Source organism: Salvelinus fontinalis, unplaced genomic scaffold, assembly GCF_029448725.1.
Source record: "Salvelinus fontinalis isolate EN_2023a unplaced genomic scaffold, ASM2944872v1 scaffold_0156, whole genome shotgun sequence".
In the NCBI taxonomy this organism is placed as follows: Eukaryota; Metazoa; Chordata; class Actinopteri; order Salmoniformes; family Salmonidae; genus Salvelinus; species Salvelinus fontinalis.
This window is the reverse complement of record NW_026600365.1, coordinates 207,154-224,653: the sequence shown is the minus strand read 5'-3', so window position 1 is coordinate 224,653 and position 17,500 is coordinate 207,154. Positions and strand designations below refer to the sequence as shown.

The window sequence follows — 17,500 nt, the reverse complement described above, 5'->3', positions numbered from 1 at the left end:
GTGTGTGTGTGTGTGTGTGTGTTTGAGAGATGTAGAGAAAGTGAGAATGAAGACGAGAGCAAGGAAGAGGGTATGTACAGTGTGTGTGTGTGTGTGTATGTACTGTGTGTGTGTACAGGGTGTACAGTGTATGTGTACACTGTGTACAGTGTGTACAGTGTGTACATTGTGTGTGTGTACAGTGTGTGTACAGTGCGTGCATTTGTAAGACAGGATTATGAACGCTTTTTACCCAATTCATTACATTTGCTAAAGCCATTCCGCCTGCCTCCTCCCCCCTTCTCTCCTCTCCTCTGCTCCCCCTCCTCTCCTCTCCTCCCCCCTCCTCTCCTCTCCTCTCCTCCTCCTCCCTCCTCTCCTCTCCTTTCCTCCCCCCTCCTCTCCTCTACCCCCAGTCTCTTCTAGCCACTGTAAGAGGGTTTCTACCTGTGTGATGGCTAAACCAAGGGCTGTCCCCAAGTGTTTCTCATGTAAGATGCCTGCTCTGCGTGTGTGTGTGTGTGTGTGTGTGTGTGTGTGTGTGTGTGTGTGTGTGTGTGTGTGTGTGTGTGTGTGTGTGTGTGTGTGTGTGTGTGTGTGTGTGTGTGTGTGTGTGTGTGTGTGTGTGTGTGTGTGTGTGTGTGTGTGTGTGTGTGTGTGCGTCTTGCCCTGACTGGAGTGTACACGTCGGTAGATGGGAGATCCAGACCTCCTTGGTTTCTCCTGGGATCAATAGCCGAAATGCAGATGGTCCTCACACAGACACAGACACAGACGCAGACGCAGACGCAGACGCAGACACAGACGCACGCACGCGCGCACACACACACACACACACACACACACACACACACACACACACACACACACACACACACACACACACACACACAGACACAGACACACACAGACACACGCACATACACGCACATACACGCACACACACACACAAACACACACACACAGACACACACAGACACACAGATACACGCACGCACACACACACACACACACACACACACACACACACACACACACACACACACACACACACACACACACACACACACACACACACACACACACACACACACACACACACACACACACACACAAACACACACACACACACACATACACATACACACTCTCAGTGTTCTTTAGTCCTGCTCCTGGAGAGATGTTGTTCAGGCTTTAGTTTCAGTCTGGTTCAAGGGCTTGATGCGTGCAGGGCTGGAACAAAAGAGTGGATTTGGACAGGAGGCTAAGTGCGTTTGGAAGGATCCCAGCATGGCTTGGCTCCCCGACGCTCCGCCTCGATGAACACACTGGGATACCTCGTGGTACTTCTTCATCCACCTGGGTTGAGGGAAAACAATATAATACAACAATATTCCAATGGCGAAAATGATTAAGAATCATATTGAAAATCTTGAATGTCATATCGTTAATCCCAGGAGAGCTCAGAGGAGGATGGATTGGGTTTCTATCCCTGGAGGTCTGGCCTGCAAAGAGCCTGTCTAGTCATTCCCAGAGTAATGGCTGTAAATGAACAGTGTGTGTGTGTGTGTGTGTGTGTGTGTGTGTGTGTGTGTGTGTGTGTGTGTGTGTGTGTGTGTGTGTGTGTGTGTGTGTGTGTGTGTGTGTGTGTGTGTGTGTGTGTGTGTGTGTGTGTGTGTGTAATGGTGTGTATACAGTAACTACATACAGATTGGCAATCAACATAACCCTGTGGTGTTGGTGATGGGTAGGGCCTGGAGTTATTTCCACTCCATGTGACCTGACCAGGAAATACTCTGGGCCTTAGCGATGGGGTGTTTTTAACAGCGTTTCTGGGTGTGTGGTTTGTGGTGTTTTCCTGTTGACTGTGTGAAGGGGTGCTCTTGGTAGAAATTGCCCGTAGGCACAGATCTAGGATCAGTTTAGACTCCCCCCAATCCTAACCTTAACCATTAGAGGGGGAGAAAGCTAAACTGACCTTAGATCAGTGTCAAGGCTAGAGACACTTGTTACTTGTGACTTGTTCCTGTGTGCTGTGTAAAGAGATAATAGCATGGTTGTGGTAATTGCAGATCCAGCCCTGTAGGGCGGCACTACGGTGAGTACACACAGGGAGTCTGTACATAGTGGGGAGGCAGTAAAGAAGAACAAAGCAGCTCAACTAGGCCGAGGGGACTTGATTGTAATGTAAGACGTGTGTGAAACTCTTGAGTTTGGTGTCAATCATGCATTGATGTCAAGTTTGTTACGTGTGGATCTCAGGTTAGGATGTGGCCTCTTGAGATACAGGAATAAATCAAACTCTAAAAAACTAAAAAACTAAACAAAAACAATTGAGACAATGAAGATTTTAGGACGATAAAGACTTCCATCCACTGATGGCATATATGGTAAAAGTTTGGAAGAATAATCAATTTTATTTTCTCAGAAACGGTTGTATAGATACTGTGCTTTGGGATCTATTGTAGAGAGAAGGTCTGCATCTCAAACGGCACCCTATTCCCTATGTAGTGCACTACAGGCACTATGGGCCTTGGTCAAAAGTAGTGCACTAGATAGGGAATAGGGTGTCATTTAGGATGCACACCTGGTCTCTCTTGACTCCACACCTGGTCTCTCTTGACTCCACAGAGCTTAACAGTCCCATTACACAGGGCTCAAAACCCCAACCTGTGACATTTTGTTGGGGGTTCCTCCTATTGCAATTATCTACATGATGGAAGACCCTCTCCTCCCCTCTTTATATATCCCTCTTGTTCTCTCTCTTTCTCTTATTCACTGATGTATCTATTTCTCTCTCTTCTTCCTCTTCTCCCTCACTCCCTTTCTCTCTCTCCCTCCCTCCCTTTCTCTCTCTCACTGTGGGTCTTTCATATCTCTCTCCACTCTGTTTTTTGTTTCCTTCTTTGACACATTTGTGTGTAAGCCTCAGAAGTAACAGTGTGACCACAGTCAGTTGCCCGAGGGCCTGGGAACCAATGAGCTGCTTTGTATCATCACTACTGCCCAAACACTAGTGGGTGCTTGGATGCATGCATGTCTGTGAGGAGGGAAGGGCTGGCAAGGGTCTAATCAGAGATTTCTCTCCCAGTCGGGTTGAGGCTGGAATCCATAGAATATTTCATAGGATCTCTGTGCTAGAATCAAATGAATGATTCAAAAGTGATGTCATAAAGTAGTGTATATGCAGTGGGATCCTACCACATATACTTCCTGGTCTCTTCAACACCTGTTGAATTCAGAGCCGTACATCTCCATGTGTGCATCCCAAATGCCACCGAATTACCAATATAGTGCAATACTTTGAGCTCTAGTCTCAAATATCACACTGTATAGGGAATATGGTGACATCTGGGTCACAACCTACCTGTCTCTGGTTGAATCCTTCCTTTCAAACCCAGGCTCCGTGTGATGCTCCAGCACACAGAGACAGAAGGTAGAGAGAGAGAGGCTCTACCTCTTTCTGTCCACTGCTATTGAGTTAGATCGCTGCTACTATGACTGTTACTACCCTAGCTGTGTCCCAAACGGTACCCTATTCTCTTCATAGTGCACTACCTTTGACCAGAGTCTAGTGCACTACTTTTGAACAGGGCCCATGTGTTGGGAACAGGGTGTCATTTGGGATGTAGACCCTCTCTCTTTCTACTTCCTTCATTGTCCTCCTCCTTGCCTTTCACACAGAAAACATATTTCAACCCTTTCCAAATTAACAGCTTGGATAAAGAACCAGCCCAGCCCAACCCTGTCCATACTACCCCTTCCCCTCACCTCTCCTCACCTCCTCTCATCCCCCCTCGCCTCTCGTCCTCTCCTCACCCCAGGTGTGGGTCTGGGTGTGGCTCCACCCACCTCACTCTCATGTATGTTTCTATAGGTTACATCGAGGCTGCTGTCATCCCCGTTGGTGCTAGGAGAATCAAAGTTGTGGAGGACAAGCCCTCACACAGCTTTCTGGGTAAGACACACACACACACACACATCTTGTTGTGGGGTGCAGAGAACATTTAGCAGTGTTAAAGCTCATTTTCGTGCAATTCTCTACATTCTTCTATACATTCTTTCAATTCTAATGTGTATTCATGTGATATTTGAGTACCTCAAACCTTACAACATTACTACAAAATCTATGTGCTAAAAAACCTAGCTAAAAAATGTTAGCTGACATGAGCTAGTTGATCTGGACATTTCTGACAAGTTATAAATAGCTCTCTAAGGTATACAATGACTAACATGACAAGAGAAACTGATGATGCAAGATGTGTTGAATTGCAGGAAATAAGCTTTAAACCGGCAAAATTCTCTCTTCGCCAACATGACGGTTGTGGAAAGTTTGTTTCATGAACGGTGCTTGTACCCATAGAAATAGGGGTGTGCAGGGGGGGAGTGGGATATTCCCTAATGATGGAAGGGGGGCCTGGATGAAAAAAGTTTGGGAACCCCTTTTATAGACAACCGCACAAGTTCATATTATCTGTCTAATGATGTGAACTTGTATTCCCTATAGCAGGGTACTCAACTACTATCTGAAACGGTCCAGTGACACAAATTTCCTAGGTGGCAAAGGTCCGGATGGATATTGTCATTTATCGGCGCTGTGGTTCAGCATAGTAACAAACCATGTTGTTATATAAAATGTTTTCAAGAATACTGGAAAACATGACAGTTTTTTACAATCGCTAGGACCCATTTTTCAATACTTAGGTCACTTTTTCAAAACTCTTCACACAGATCACTTAACCAACTTTCAGCTTGGCACAGCAGTTCACATCCAAAATGCACTAAAACTACCAAAACACATGTCTCAAATCAACTCATTCTTCCATAACACTAGCAAAGGTTGTCACCCAACAAGCACACTTTGTCACTCATAAAACAATGACCTAAAAAACGCTAACGACAGGGAGCATTACACAATGTTTTCTTTTGTAAAATGTCTTTACAAAACAAGAATGACACTTCTACTGTTTAGAATTCAATGCAGTATATATTACAGGAATGAATCAGACATGATGCAATATGCTTCAATATGTTTTATGTCATTTTTTGGCATTGAGTGATTCCAAAATACAAGACTTTGTATATACATATACCATCTACCGATACAGATACAGCAGAAGCAAAGCTAGCCAACCCTGTTTTCTGCATTTGGCCACAGGTTCTCATCCACATTACATCTTGGGCAATACAACTAGGAAATAATCTTTGGACATGCCTGGTCCATCCCTGGCAATCTTCTGCAGATATGTCCAGGTATCCAGCGTTCATTGTGTCCAGGAGGGACATTTGATCATGTGGATGGTGGTCATAAACCTTCCACCTCTATGAGGAAAATAATTCCTCTATGGGGTTGAGGAATGGAGAGTAAGGTGGGAGGAAAAGTGACACCATCCTGGGATGGGTTGCAAACCCTGTGACTGCATGGGAGTGGTGAAATGCCACATTGTCCCATACAATTACAAACGTTGGCCAATTTCGCCTCACTGCAATCCTTTCCTCACCTGGCACAGCCCTTCCATAGAGGTCATCAGCCCTTCCATAGAGGTCATCAGCCCTTCCATAGAGGTCATCAGCCCTTCCATAGAGGTCATCAGCCCTTCTATAGAGGTCATCAGCCCTTCCATAGAGGTCATCAGCCCTTCTATAGAGGTCATCAGCCCTTCCATAGAGGTCATCAGCCCTTCCATAGAGGTCATCAGCCCTTCCATAGAGGTCATCAGCCCTTCCATAGAGGTCATCAGCCCTTCTATAGAGGTCATCAGCCCTTCCATAGAGGTCATCAGCCCTTCCATAGAGGTCATCAGCCCTTCCATAGAGGTCATCAGCCCTTCCATAGAGGTCATCAGCCCTTCCATAGAGGTCATCAGCCCTTCTATAGAGGTCATCAGCCCTTCCATAGAGGTCACCAGCCCTTCTATAGAGGTCATCAGCCCTTCCATAGAGGTCATCAGCCCTTCCATAGAGGTCATCAGCCCTTCTATAGAGGTCATCAGCCCTTCCATAGAGGTCATCAGCCCTTCCATAGAGGTCATCAGCCCTTCCATAGAGGTCATCAGCCCTTCCATAGAGGTCATCAGCCCTTCCATAGAGGTCATCAGCCCTTCTATAGATGTCATCAGCCCTTCCATAGAGGTCATCAGCCCTTCGATAGAGGTCATCAGCCCTTCCATAGAGGTCATCAGCCCTTCCATAGAGGTCATCAGCCCTTCCATAGAGGTCATCAGCCCTTCTATAGAGGTCATCAGCCCTTCCATAGAGGTCATCAGCCCTTCCATAGAGGTCATCAGCCCTTCCATAGAGGTCATCAGCCCTTCCATAGAGGTCATCAGCCCTTCTATAGAGGTCATCAGCCCTTCCATAGAGGTCATCAGCCCTTCCATAGAGGTCATCAGCCCTTCCATAGAGGTCATCCAGGAATGAAATGCGCTCGGGGTTGTATGGCCCAATAATCAGTTTGTGTAACAGAAATCCATCAGAGGATATTACTGCATACATTGTGATGTTGGCACCTCTCTGGCCCGGGACATCCACTGTGGCTCTTTCCCCAATCACATTCCTTCCTCGCCGCCGTGTTTTGGCTAAGTTGAAACCAGCCTCATCCACAAAGATGAATATGTGGGGTGTTTGCTTGGCTTCAAATTCCATGACTCTCTAAAATAATCCACAAGGCAACATAAGAGTTATTACTCTAGTTTACATTATACCTAAAAACATCCATTGTGTGCCTCTGCCCTGTTTGGTTTTGTTCAAAACCAGTTCTGTATTTTATAGTCATCTTGCCTGGACATATTGAGTTGTTTGACTCGTTCAGAGTTCCCCTCAAAGGTTACAGTGTACAACTGCTTCATCCTGACTTGATGCTGTTTCAGAACTCTAGAAATAGTTGTTATGCTTACATTGTGAATATTTCCAAATGTAATGTTGTCTGCTAACACTCTGTCCTGAATCGCTGTGAGTTTTATGCCATTGTTTCTAATGACCATATCAACGATTGCAGTTTCCTGCACAGCAGTGAAAATCCTACCTCTCCCGCCTGTGGGAGGTAACCGTTGGCTCATAAGCAGAAATACAAAAACAATTACACACGAGTAGGTTTGGAGGCTTTGCTCAATTTACTTCTGTAATGTGCAGTTCAGTCAGATGGCCTTGCAGAATGCACATCTTACCTGTTGTTTTGCCGGACATTTCTCAGAATAGATGCCACTGTTGGGCGTTGCAGATTTGGCTGCACTCTCAGACCAGCCTCTCTCATTGATAGACCAGGATTTATTACATGATCAATTATAGTAGCCCTAATCTCATCTGAGACTACAGCTCTTGATCTTCCTCAGTCTTCTTCCACCACGCATACGTACTCCTCTCCCTCTCCCAGCCACTCTTCTTCCTCTGTTAGCCACTTCTCTATCTCTGGCTGGGTCCATGTTTACATTACAGTACAGCATTATTCCTAAAATGTCCCCTTCTGTATAGATGGTAATGAAAGTGAAAGACTAACACCTGGGTAGGTGTTCAGCTACAATGGGAATCAGCTGTGGTTGGCCTAATTGTTTTGATAGCATTTCATTTTTAGATTTAGAACGTATTTCAATATGGTATTACTGTAGAAATGTAGCAAATTGCTGTCTTATTCAATTTTGTGTTATGTTAGGTTTTGAACTTCAGTTTAACAGTTTTGAAAAGAGTATGTAAACATGTGCACATTGGCCTGTAGGTACATAGAGTTTTGGTGGTTGTTGTGTCTGAGTGAGGAAATAATTCATAAAATTTGTAAGATGTAGTCATTGAATGCATTTTGTGCCAAAGCAATGAAAAATAAAATAATATCTCAATTAAATGAAGTGCATGTTTTCTGGAGAACAAAGGAGAGTTAAAAAACAAAATCTGAAAGCACAGAAAGTCACTGTGGGCCATTTAATATTAATGTATAAGTCACTGTGGGCCATGCAATATTAATGTATAAGTCACTGTGGGCCATGCAATATTAATGTATAAGTCACTGTGGTTCATGCAATATTAATGTATAAGTCACTGTGGGCCATGCAATATTAATGTATAAGTCACTGTGGGCCATTTAATATGAATGTATAAGTCACTGTGGGCCATGCAATATTAATGTATAAGTCACTGTGGGCCATGCAATATTAATGTATAAGTCACTGTGGGCCATGCAATATTAATGTATCAGTCACTGTGGGCCATGCAATATTCATGTATAGGTCACTGTGGACCTTGCATCAATGAGAGAAATTACACTTTCTGTCTCTTGAAAATGCTTTGAACTTTGGCACAAATGTTGTGAGAGCAACTCATGAGACACTGGTGCAGGTGTCCATTGGTGAGCCTGGAGCGATATTTGTTTTGAATAAAGTTCATTGTGGAGAAGGCTGATTCACAGCTGTATGTGGAGCCACACACGGTCAGGATGTCTAGTGCTAGTTTCTTGAGAACAGGGACATCAGCTGCAGGCACCATCTTTCCCCAGAAAGTAAGACAGGGTCACAAAGCCACAATCAACTCCATTTGCAGTGATGCAACATCTACCCATCTGAAGATCTGTTTAGCTTCCTCTGACAACATCTACCCGTCTGAAGATCTGTTTAGCTTCCTCTGACAACATCTACCCATCTGAAGATCTGTTTAGCTTCCTCTGACAACATCTACCCGTCTGAAGATCTGTTTACCTTCCTCTGACAACATCTACCCATCTGAAGATCTGTTTAGATCCTCTGACAACATCTACCCATCTGAAGATCTGTTTAGCTTCCTCTGACACCTTCTACCCGTCTGAAGATCTGTTTAGCTTCCTCTGACAACTTCTACCCGTCTGAAGATCTGTTTAGCTTCCTCTGACAATATCTACCCATCTGAAGATCTGTTTAGCTTCCTCTGACAACTTCTACCCATCTGAAGATCTGTTTAGCTTCCTCTGACAACATCTACCCATCTGAAGATCTGTTTAGCTTCCTCTGACAACATCTACCCGTCTGAAGATCTGTTTAGCTTCCTCTGACAACTTCTACCCATCTGAAGATCTGTTTAGCTTCCTCTGACAACTTCTACCCATCTGAAGATCTGTTTAGCTTCCTCTGACAACATCTACCCGTCTGAAGATCTGTTTAGCTTCCTCTGACAACATCTACCCGTCTGAAGATCTGTTTAGCTTCCTCTGACAACATCTACCCATCTGAAGATCTGTTTAGCTTCCTCTGACAACATCTACCCATCTGAAGATCTGGTTAGCTTCCTCTGACAACATCTACCCGTCTGAAGATCTGTTTAGATCCTCTGACAACATCTACCCATCTGAAGATCTGTTTAGCTTCCTCTGACAACATCTACCTATCTGAAGATCTGTTTAGCTTCCTCTGACAACTTCTACCCATCTGAAGATCTGTTTAGCTTCCTCTGACAACATCTACCCATCTGAAGATCTGTTTAGCTTCCTCTGACAACATCTACCCATCTGAAGATCTGTTTAGCTTCCTCTGACAACATCTACCCGTCTGAAGATCTGTTTAGATCCTCTGACAACATCTACCCATCTGAAGATCTGTTTAGCTTCCTCTGACAACATCTACCCGTCTGAAGATCTGTTTAGATCCTCTGACAACATCTACCCGTCTGAAGATCTGTTTAGCTTCCTCTGACAACTTTTTGTGACTAAGATGGTTCTGGATGACCAGCAAGCAATTCTCTTCCAACAGTGAAATCCCAGGCCCTCGTCCCCGCAGGAGGCCTTTTGCCTTTTGGTAGGCCGTCATTTTAAATGAGAATTTGTTCTTAACTGACTTGCCGAGTTAAATAAAATTTCAAAAAAGTAATCAAAGCTAGCTTTTAGGTTCTCCATCAGCTTCTGGATGAAATTGACATGGTAGGGAACATCTTTGTCTCCTGCGTTTGCACCAGAAGATTGGGGAAGTGGACAAGTTCTCCCTGGAGATCATTCTTGAAAAGCTCCAATTTCTTCTGGAAAGCCCAGACTGCTGCTATCATATCACACACTGTGTTGTCCTGCAGCTTAACATTCAGTTGATTGAGGTGTGATGTCATGTCTGTCACACTGTGTTGTCCTGCAGCTTAACATTCAGTTGATTGAGGTGTGATGTCATGTCTGTCACACTGTGTTGTCCTGCAGCTTAACATTCAGTTGATTGAGGTGTGATGTCATGTCTGTCACACTGTGTTGTCATGCAGCTTAACATTCAGTTGATTGAGGTGTGATGTCATGTCTGTCACACTGTGTTGTCATGCAGCTTAACATTCAGTTGATTGAGGTGTGATGTCATGTCTGTCACACTGTGTTGTCATGCAGCTTAACTTTCAGTTGATAGAGGTGTGATGTCATGTCTGTCACACTGTGTTGTCATGCAGCTTAACATTCAGTTGATTGAGGTGTGATGTCATGTCTGTCACACTGTGTTGTCATGCAGCTTAACATTCAGTTGATTGAGGTGTGATGTCATGTCTGTCACACTGTGTTGTCCTGCAGCTTAACATTCAGTTGATTGAGGTGTGATGTCATGTCTGTCACACTGTGTTGTCATGCAGCTTAACTTTCAGTTGATTGAGGTGTGATGTCATGTCTGTCACACTGTGTTGTCCTGCAGCTTAACATTCAGTTGATTGAGGTGTGATGTCATGTCTGTCACACTGTGTTGTCCTGCAGCTTAACATTCAGTTGATTGAGGTGTGATGTCATGTCTGTCAAAAATGCTGCTGTTTCCCTCTTCTCGTCATCAGAAAACTGAGTTGCCTTGTCACTATTTTGCTCTGATAAGAAAGCTTTGATTTCCTCCTGAATGGCTCAGAATTGTTCCAAAACCCTTCCTTCACTGAGCCATCTGACATTGTGCAGTAGTAAGTCATCAAAGCTGGCATTAGCCTCTGTCAGAAGCCTTGTAGCAGGCGGTGTTCTTGATCAGTTTCATCATCGTTGTCATGACCTCAGAATACTCTTTTACCAGACTGGCACACAGGACAGATTGATGGATGATTTGATGTCAGGACAGGGTGGTCCTCTTTCAAATGTGTAACCAGTCCCCTCCTCTTCCTGTCATGGCTGGAGCTCCGTCTGTGGTGATGGAGACCACTGACTTCAGATCTCTCCCCTTTTGGTCAGCATCCCTTTGACATCCTCTCCCTGTGTGTCTGCTTCTAGATTTGTTAAGCCCAACAGCTCATCCCACAATTCTGTCTTTGTTTCATAATAAAATCTGACAAACAACAGAAGCAGGGCATTATCAGTGTTATCTGTTGAATCAGCCACAGCTAATGAAATGCTTGGTGCATTCTGAATGACCTCATCAAGTTGTGAAGTCAAATCTTCAGCTAATATTTCATTTCTCCTCATTGCTGTGGAATCAAATCAAACTTTATTTGTCATGCCGAATACAACAAGTGTAGACCTTACTGTGAAATGGTTACTTACAAGCCCTTAACCAACAGTGCAGTTCAACAAGAGTTAATCAAATATTTACCAAATAAACTGTAGTAAAAAATAAAAGTAACACAATAACATAACAATAACAAGGCTATATACAGGGGGTACCGGTACCGAGTCAGTGTGGAGGCTATATACAGGGGGTACCGGTACCGAGTCAGTGTGGAGGCTATATACAGGGGGTACCGGTACCGAGTCAGTGTGGAGGCTATATACAGGGGGTAATGGTACCGAGTCAGTGTGGAGGCTATATACAGGGGGTACCGAGTCAGTGTGGAGGCTATATACAGGGGGTACCGAGTCAGTGTGGAGGCTATATACAGGGGGTATCGAGTCAGTGTGGAGGCTATATACAGGGGGTACCGGTACCGAGTCAGTGTGGAGGCTATATACAGGGGGTACCGAGTCAGTGTGGAGGCTATATACAGGGGGTACCGAATCAGTGTGGAGGCTATATACAGGGGGTACCGAGTCAGTGTGGAGGCTATATACAGGGGGACCGGTACCGAGTCAGTGTGGAGGCTATACACAGGGGGTACCGGTACCGAGTCAGTGTGGAGGCTATATACAGGGGGTACCGGTACCGAGTCAGTGTGGAGGCTATATACAGGGGGTACGGGTACCGAGTCAGTGTGGAGGCTATATACAGGGGGCACCGGTACAGAGTCAGTGTGGAGACTATATACAGGGGGTACCGAGTCAGTGTGGAGGCTATATACAGGGGGTACCGAGTCAGTGTGGAGGCTATATACAGGGGGACCGGTACCGAGTCAGTGTGGAGGCTATACACAGGGGGTACCGGTACCGAGTCAGTGTGGAGGCTATATACAGGGGGTACCGGTACCGAGTCAGTGTGGAGGCTATATACAGGGGGTACGGGTACCGAGTCAGTGTGGAGGCTATATACAGGGGGCACCGGTACAGAGTCAGTGTGGAGGCTATATACAGGGGGTACCGGTACCGAGTCAGTGTGGAGGCTATATACAGGGGGTACCGAGTCAGTGTGGAGGCTATATACAGGGGGTACCGGTACCGAGTCAGTGTGGAGGCTATATACATGGGGTACCGGTATTCTTTATTGTTTACCTGCAAACAAGGTGTCAGCAACTTCACACATGCGTTCTTTTACCATCTCAGTGTCTGTTTTCCCTAAACCCAAGCTATCCTCAGTGAACATTCCGTTGCACGTTGTTGGGCTTTCAGGGAATTGACATGGACTTTTTGCCTCATCTTGGGATTTGAGTTGTTTAATCTTGTTGGTTCTCACCTCCATGTTCAGAGGATAAGTCTGATCTATATTACTATGCTTGGTGTAATGACGCTTAACATTGCCACTTTTCACGAGGGCTACGGACTCGCTGCATATCAGGCACATTTGTTTTGTTCTGGTTGTGGGGAGAATGCAAGAGAATGCACTCGCCATGAACTTAAATTTTTTTGAACAAGCCATATTAACAAAGATACTGGTAACTAAGCTCCTTCTATCTGTGATATTAACAGTTGAACCTCAGTGAAATATTTCTGTTTCTTTCTGCCTGCTTGTTCCGAGGTGTTGTGGAGGATATTTACATTGATGTGATTGGGTAAGACATGGGCTCTTGCATTTAACCACGCGATTGGATTAGACGGGGCACTAGTAGAGGTGGGAGTTGCTTTGAGAGAGTGAGAGGAAGAGAGGTTGCCGAGTTAGACAGGCCGTGGCGCCCAGGTACATTTTGAAAGCTGTTTAAAATAATTATTGATTGACTTTTATATAACTACTGTAAATGCTATGTTGTTTGGTCCGTATTGACTCTTCTCTGGGTCTAGATCCAGATCGCCGTCTGCCAGTTGAGTTTGGCTGACCCATACAGTCTTCAGCCAGTGCTAAAACATTCTGCAATGTCTAGCATGTTTTGTTCTCTGTCAACTCTGCAGGGAAATTTGAAAGCCCATAAACACACTCATTTGTCAGCCGCTTGTAAAGTGTTTGAACACTTCGCTCTTGTGGTTTCCTTTTGAGTGTTCTGACAACAGCTATTAAACATTTTTCTAACCGTTAAGTGCTTTGTCAACAGGAAGGGTACACTGGGGACTTGAGACATCGGTGGCGTCCAATTCTAGTTCTGATAGGACATGCTGGGATCCTCTCTAGTGATAGGAGGGAGTTGAGGGATGGAGGGAGGAGAGGAGAGGAGAGGGATGGGGAAGAGAGGAAGAGAAGTAGGGAGGAATGGAGGGAGGGAGGGAAGGGAGGGAGTAGCGACTGAAAGGCTAGCCACTCCCTTTGAAAACACATCTGGTAATCTAAAAAAACACTCCAACACTACTTCCTTTTGTACAGTGTGAGGTATGTCTCCACCACCTTTTATATGGTAAAGTTTCCCCAAGTCGCTGATCTTGGGTCAGTTTAGGATGTAAGTAGAGTTATTAAAGTGACTATGCATAGATAATAACAGAGGGTAGCAGTAGCATAAATGGGGGCGGTGTAATGCAAATAGTCTGGGTAGTCATTTAATTAACTGTTCAGGAGTCTTATGGCTTGGGGGTAGAGGCTGTTTAGAAGCCTCTTGGACTTAGACTTGGCGCTCCGGTACCGCTTGCCGTGCGGTAGCAGAGAGAACAGTCTATGACTAGGGTGGTTGGAGTCTTTGACAATTTTTAGGGCCTTCCTCTGACACTGCCTGGTATAAAGGTCCTGGGTGGCAGGAAGCTTGGCCCCGGTGATGAACTGGGCCGTACGCACTACCCTCTGTAGTGCCTTGCGGTTGGAGGCCGAGCAGTTGCCATACCAGACAGTGATGCAACCAGTCAGGATGCTCTCGATGGTGCAGCTGTATAACCTTTTGAGGATCTGAAGACCCATACCAAATATTTTCAGTTTCCTGAGGGGGAATAGCTTTTGTCGTGCCGTCTTCACGGCTGTCTTGGTGTGCTTGGACCATGATAGTTTGTTGGTGATGTGGACGCCAAGGAACTTGAATCTCTCAACCTGCTCCACTACAGCCCCGTCGATGAGAATGGGGGCGTGCTCTGTCCTCCTTTTCCTGTAGTCCACAATCATCTCCTTCGTCTTGATCACGTTGAGGAAGAGGTTGTTGTCCTTGCACCACACGGTCAGGTCTCTGACCTCTTCCCTATAGGCTGTCTCATCGTTGTTGGTGATCAGCAAACTGTTGTCATCAGCAAATGTATTGATGGTGTTGGAGTCGTGCCTGGCCATGCAGTCGTGAGTGAAAAGGGATTACAGGAGGGGACTAAGCACGCACCCCTGGGGGGCTCCCGTGTTGAGGATCAGATGGGATGGCGGATGTGTTGTTACCTACCCTTACCAACTGGGGGCGGCCCATCAGGAAGTCGAGGATCCAGTTGCAGAGGGAGGTGTTTAGTCCTAGGGTCCTTAGCTTAGTTTTGAGCTTTGAGGCCACTATGGTGTTGAACGCTGAGCTGTAGTCAATGAATAGCATTCTCACGTAGGTGTTCCTTTTGTTCAGGTGGGAAAGGGAAGTGTGGAGTGCAATAGAGATTGCATTATCTGTGGATCTGTTGGTGTGGTATGCAAATTGGAGTGGTTTCTGGGATAATGGTGTTGATGTGAGCCATGACCGGGTTTTCAAAGCATTTCATGGCTACAGACATGAGAGCAACGGGTCTGTAGTCATTTAGGCAGGTTACCTTAGTGTTCTTGGGCACAGGGACTATGGTGGTCTCCTTGAAACATGTTTGTATTACAGACTCAGACAGGGAGAGGTTGAAAATGTCAGTGAAGACACTTGCCAGTTGGTCAGCGCATGCTCGGAGTACACGTCCTGGTAATCCATCTGGCTCTGCGGCCTTGTGAATGTTGACCTGTTTAAAGGTCTTACTCACATCGGCTGCGGAGAGCGTGATCACACAGTCGTCCGGAACAGCTGATGCTCTCATGCATGTTTCAGTTTCTACTTGCCTCGAAGCGAGCATTGAAGTTATTTAGCTCGTCTGGTAGGCTCATGTCACTGGGCAGCTCTCAACTGTGCTTCCCTTTGTAGTCTGTAAAAGTTTGCAAGCCCTGCCACATCTGACGAGCGTCGGAGCCGGTGTAGTATGATTCGATCTTAGTTCTGTATTGATGCTTTCCCGTTTGGATGGTTCGTCGGAGGGCATAGAGGGATTTCTTATAAGCTTCCGGGTTAGAGTCCCGCTGCTTGAAAGCGGCAGTTCTACCCTGGTTAAGCTTAAGATTGGGAGAGGAGAAGCTGATCCTCAGTCTGTACCTAAGGGAATCTTGTGAAATACAATGTGTAGAAAAGGAAAAGAGAATTTATGTTTTTGTAGAGCTAGTAAACAACACAGTGATGACCATGGAACAGTGATGCTAATATTCTAATGATGACCATGGAACAGTGATGCTAATATTCTAATGATGACCATGGAACAGTGATGCTAATATTCTAATGATGACCATGGAACAGTGATGCTAATATTCTAATGATGACCATGGAACAGTGATGCTAATATTCTAATGATGACCATGGAACAGTGATGCTAATATTCTAATGATGACCGTGGAACAGTGATGCTAATATTCTAATAATGACCATGGAACAGTGATGCTAATATTCTAATAATGACCGTGGAACAGTGATGCTAATATTCTAATAATGACCATGGAACAGTGATGCTAATATTCTAATGATGACCATGGAACAGTGATGCTAATATTCTAATGATGACCGTGGAACAGTGATGCTAATATTCTAATAATGACCATGGAACAGTGATGCTAATATTCTAATGATGACCGTGGAACAGTGATGCTAATATTCTAATGATGACCATGGAACAGTGATGCTAATATTCTAATGATGACCATGGAACAGTGATGCTAATATTCTAATGATGACCATGGAACAGTGATGCTAATATTCTAATGATGACCATGGAACAGTGATGCTAATATTCTAATGATGACCATGGAACAGTGATGCTAATATTCTAATGATGACCATGGAACAGTGATGCTAATATTCTGATGATGACCATGGAACAGTGATGCTAATATTCTAATGATGACCATGGAACAGTGATGCTAATATTCTAATGATGACCATGGAACAGTGATGCTAATATTCTAATGATGACCGTGGAACAGTGATGCTAATATTCTAATGATGACCATGGAACAGTGATGCTAATATTCTAATGATGACCGTGGAACAGTGATGCTAATATTCTAATGATGACCATGGAACAGTGATGCTAATATTCTAATGATGACCATGGAACAGTGATGCTAATATTCTAATGATGACCATGGAACAGTGATGCTAATATTCTAACAATGACCATGGAACAGTGATGCTAATATTCTAATGATGACCATGGAACAGTGATGCTAATATTCTAATGATGACCATGGAACAGTGATGCTAATATTCTAATGATGACCATGGAACAGTGATGCTAATATTCTGATGATGACCATGGAACAGTGATGCTAATATTCTAATGATGAACATGGAACAGTGATGCTAATATTCTAATGATGACCATGGAACAGTGATGCTAATATTCTAATGATGACCGTGGAACAGTGATGCTAATATTCTAATGATGACCATGGAACAGTGATGCTAATATTCTAATGATGACCATGGAACAGTGATGCTGATATTCTAATGATGACCATGGAACAGTGATGCTAATATTCTAATGATGACCATGGAACAGTGATGCTAATATTCTAATGATGACCATGGAACAGTGATGCTAATATTCTGATGATGACCATGGAACAGTGATGCTAATATTCTAATAATGACCATGGAACAGTGATGCTAATATTCTGATGATGACCATGGAACAGTGATGCTAATATTCTAATGATGACCGTGGAACAGTGATGCTAATATTCTAATGATGACCATGGAACAGTGATGCTAATATTCTAATAATGACCATGGAACAGTGATGCTAATATTCTAATAATGACCATGGAACAGTGATGCTAATATTCTAATAATGACCATGGAACAGTGATGCTAATATTCTAATGATGACCATGGAACAGTGATGCTAATATTCTAATGATGACCATGGAACAGTGATGCTAATATTCTAATA

General features: G+C 44.5%; 1 protein-coding gene across 1 annotated transcript in view; it reads left to right on the top strand.

The window, feature by feature from the left end:
- LOC129843737 (A disintegrin and metalloproteinase with thrombospondin motifs 17-like) overlaps nt 1-17,500 on the top strand; it is a 60,769-nt gene that overhangs the window by 31,169 nt on the left and 12,100 nt on the right. Inside the window, exon 6 of the mRNA XM_055912319.1 lies at nt 3,857-3,937. Within this exon, the coding sequence (XP_055768294.1) occupies nt 3,857-3,937 (81 nt within the window). The remainder of the gene's footprint in view (nt 1-3,856; nt 3,938-17,500) is intronic.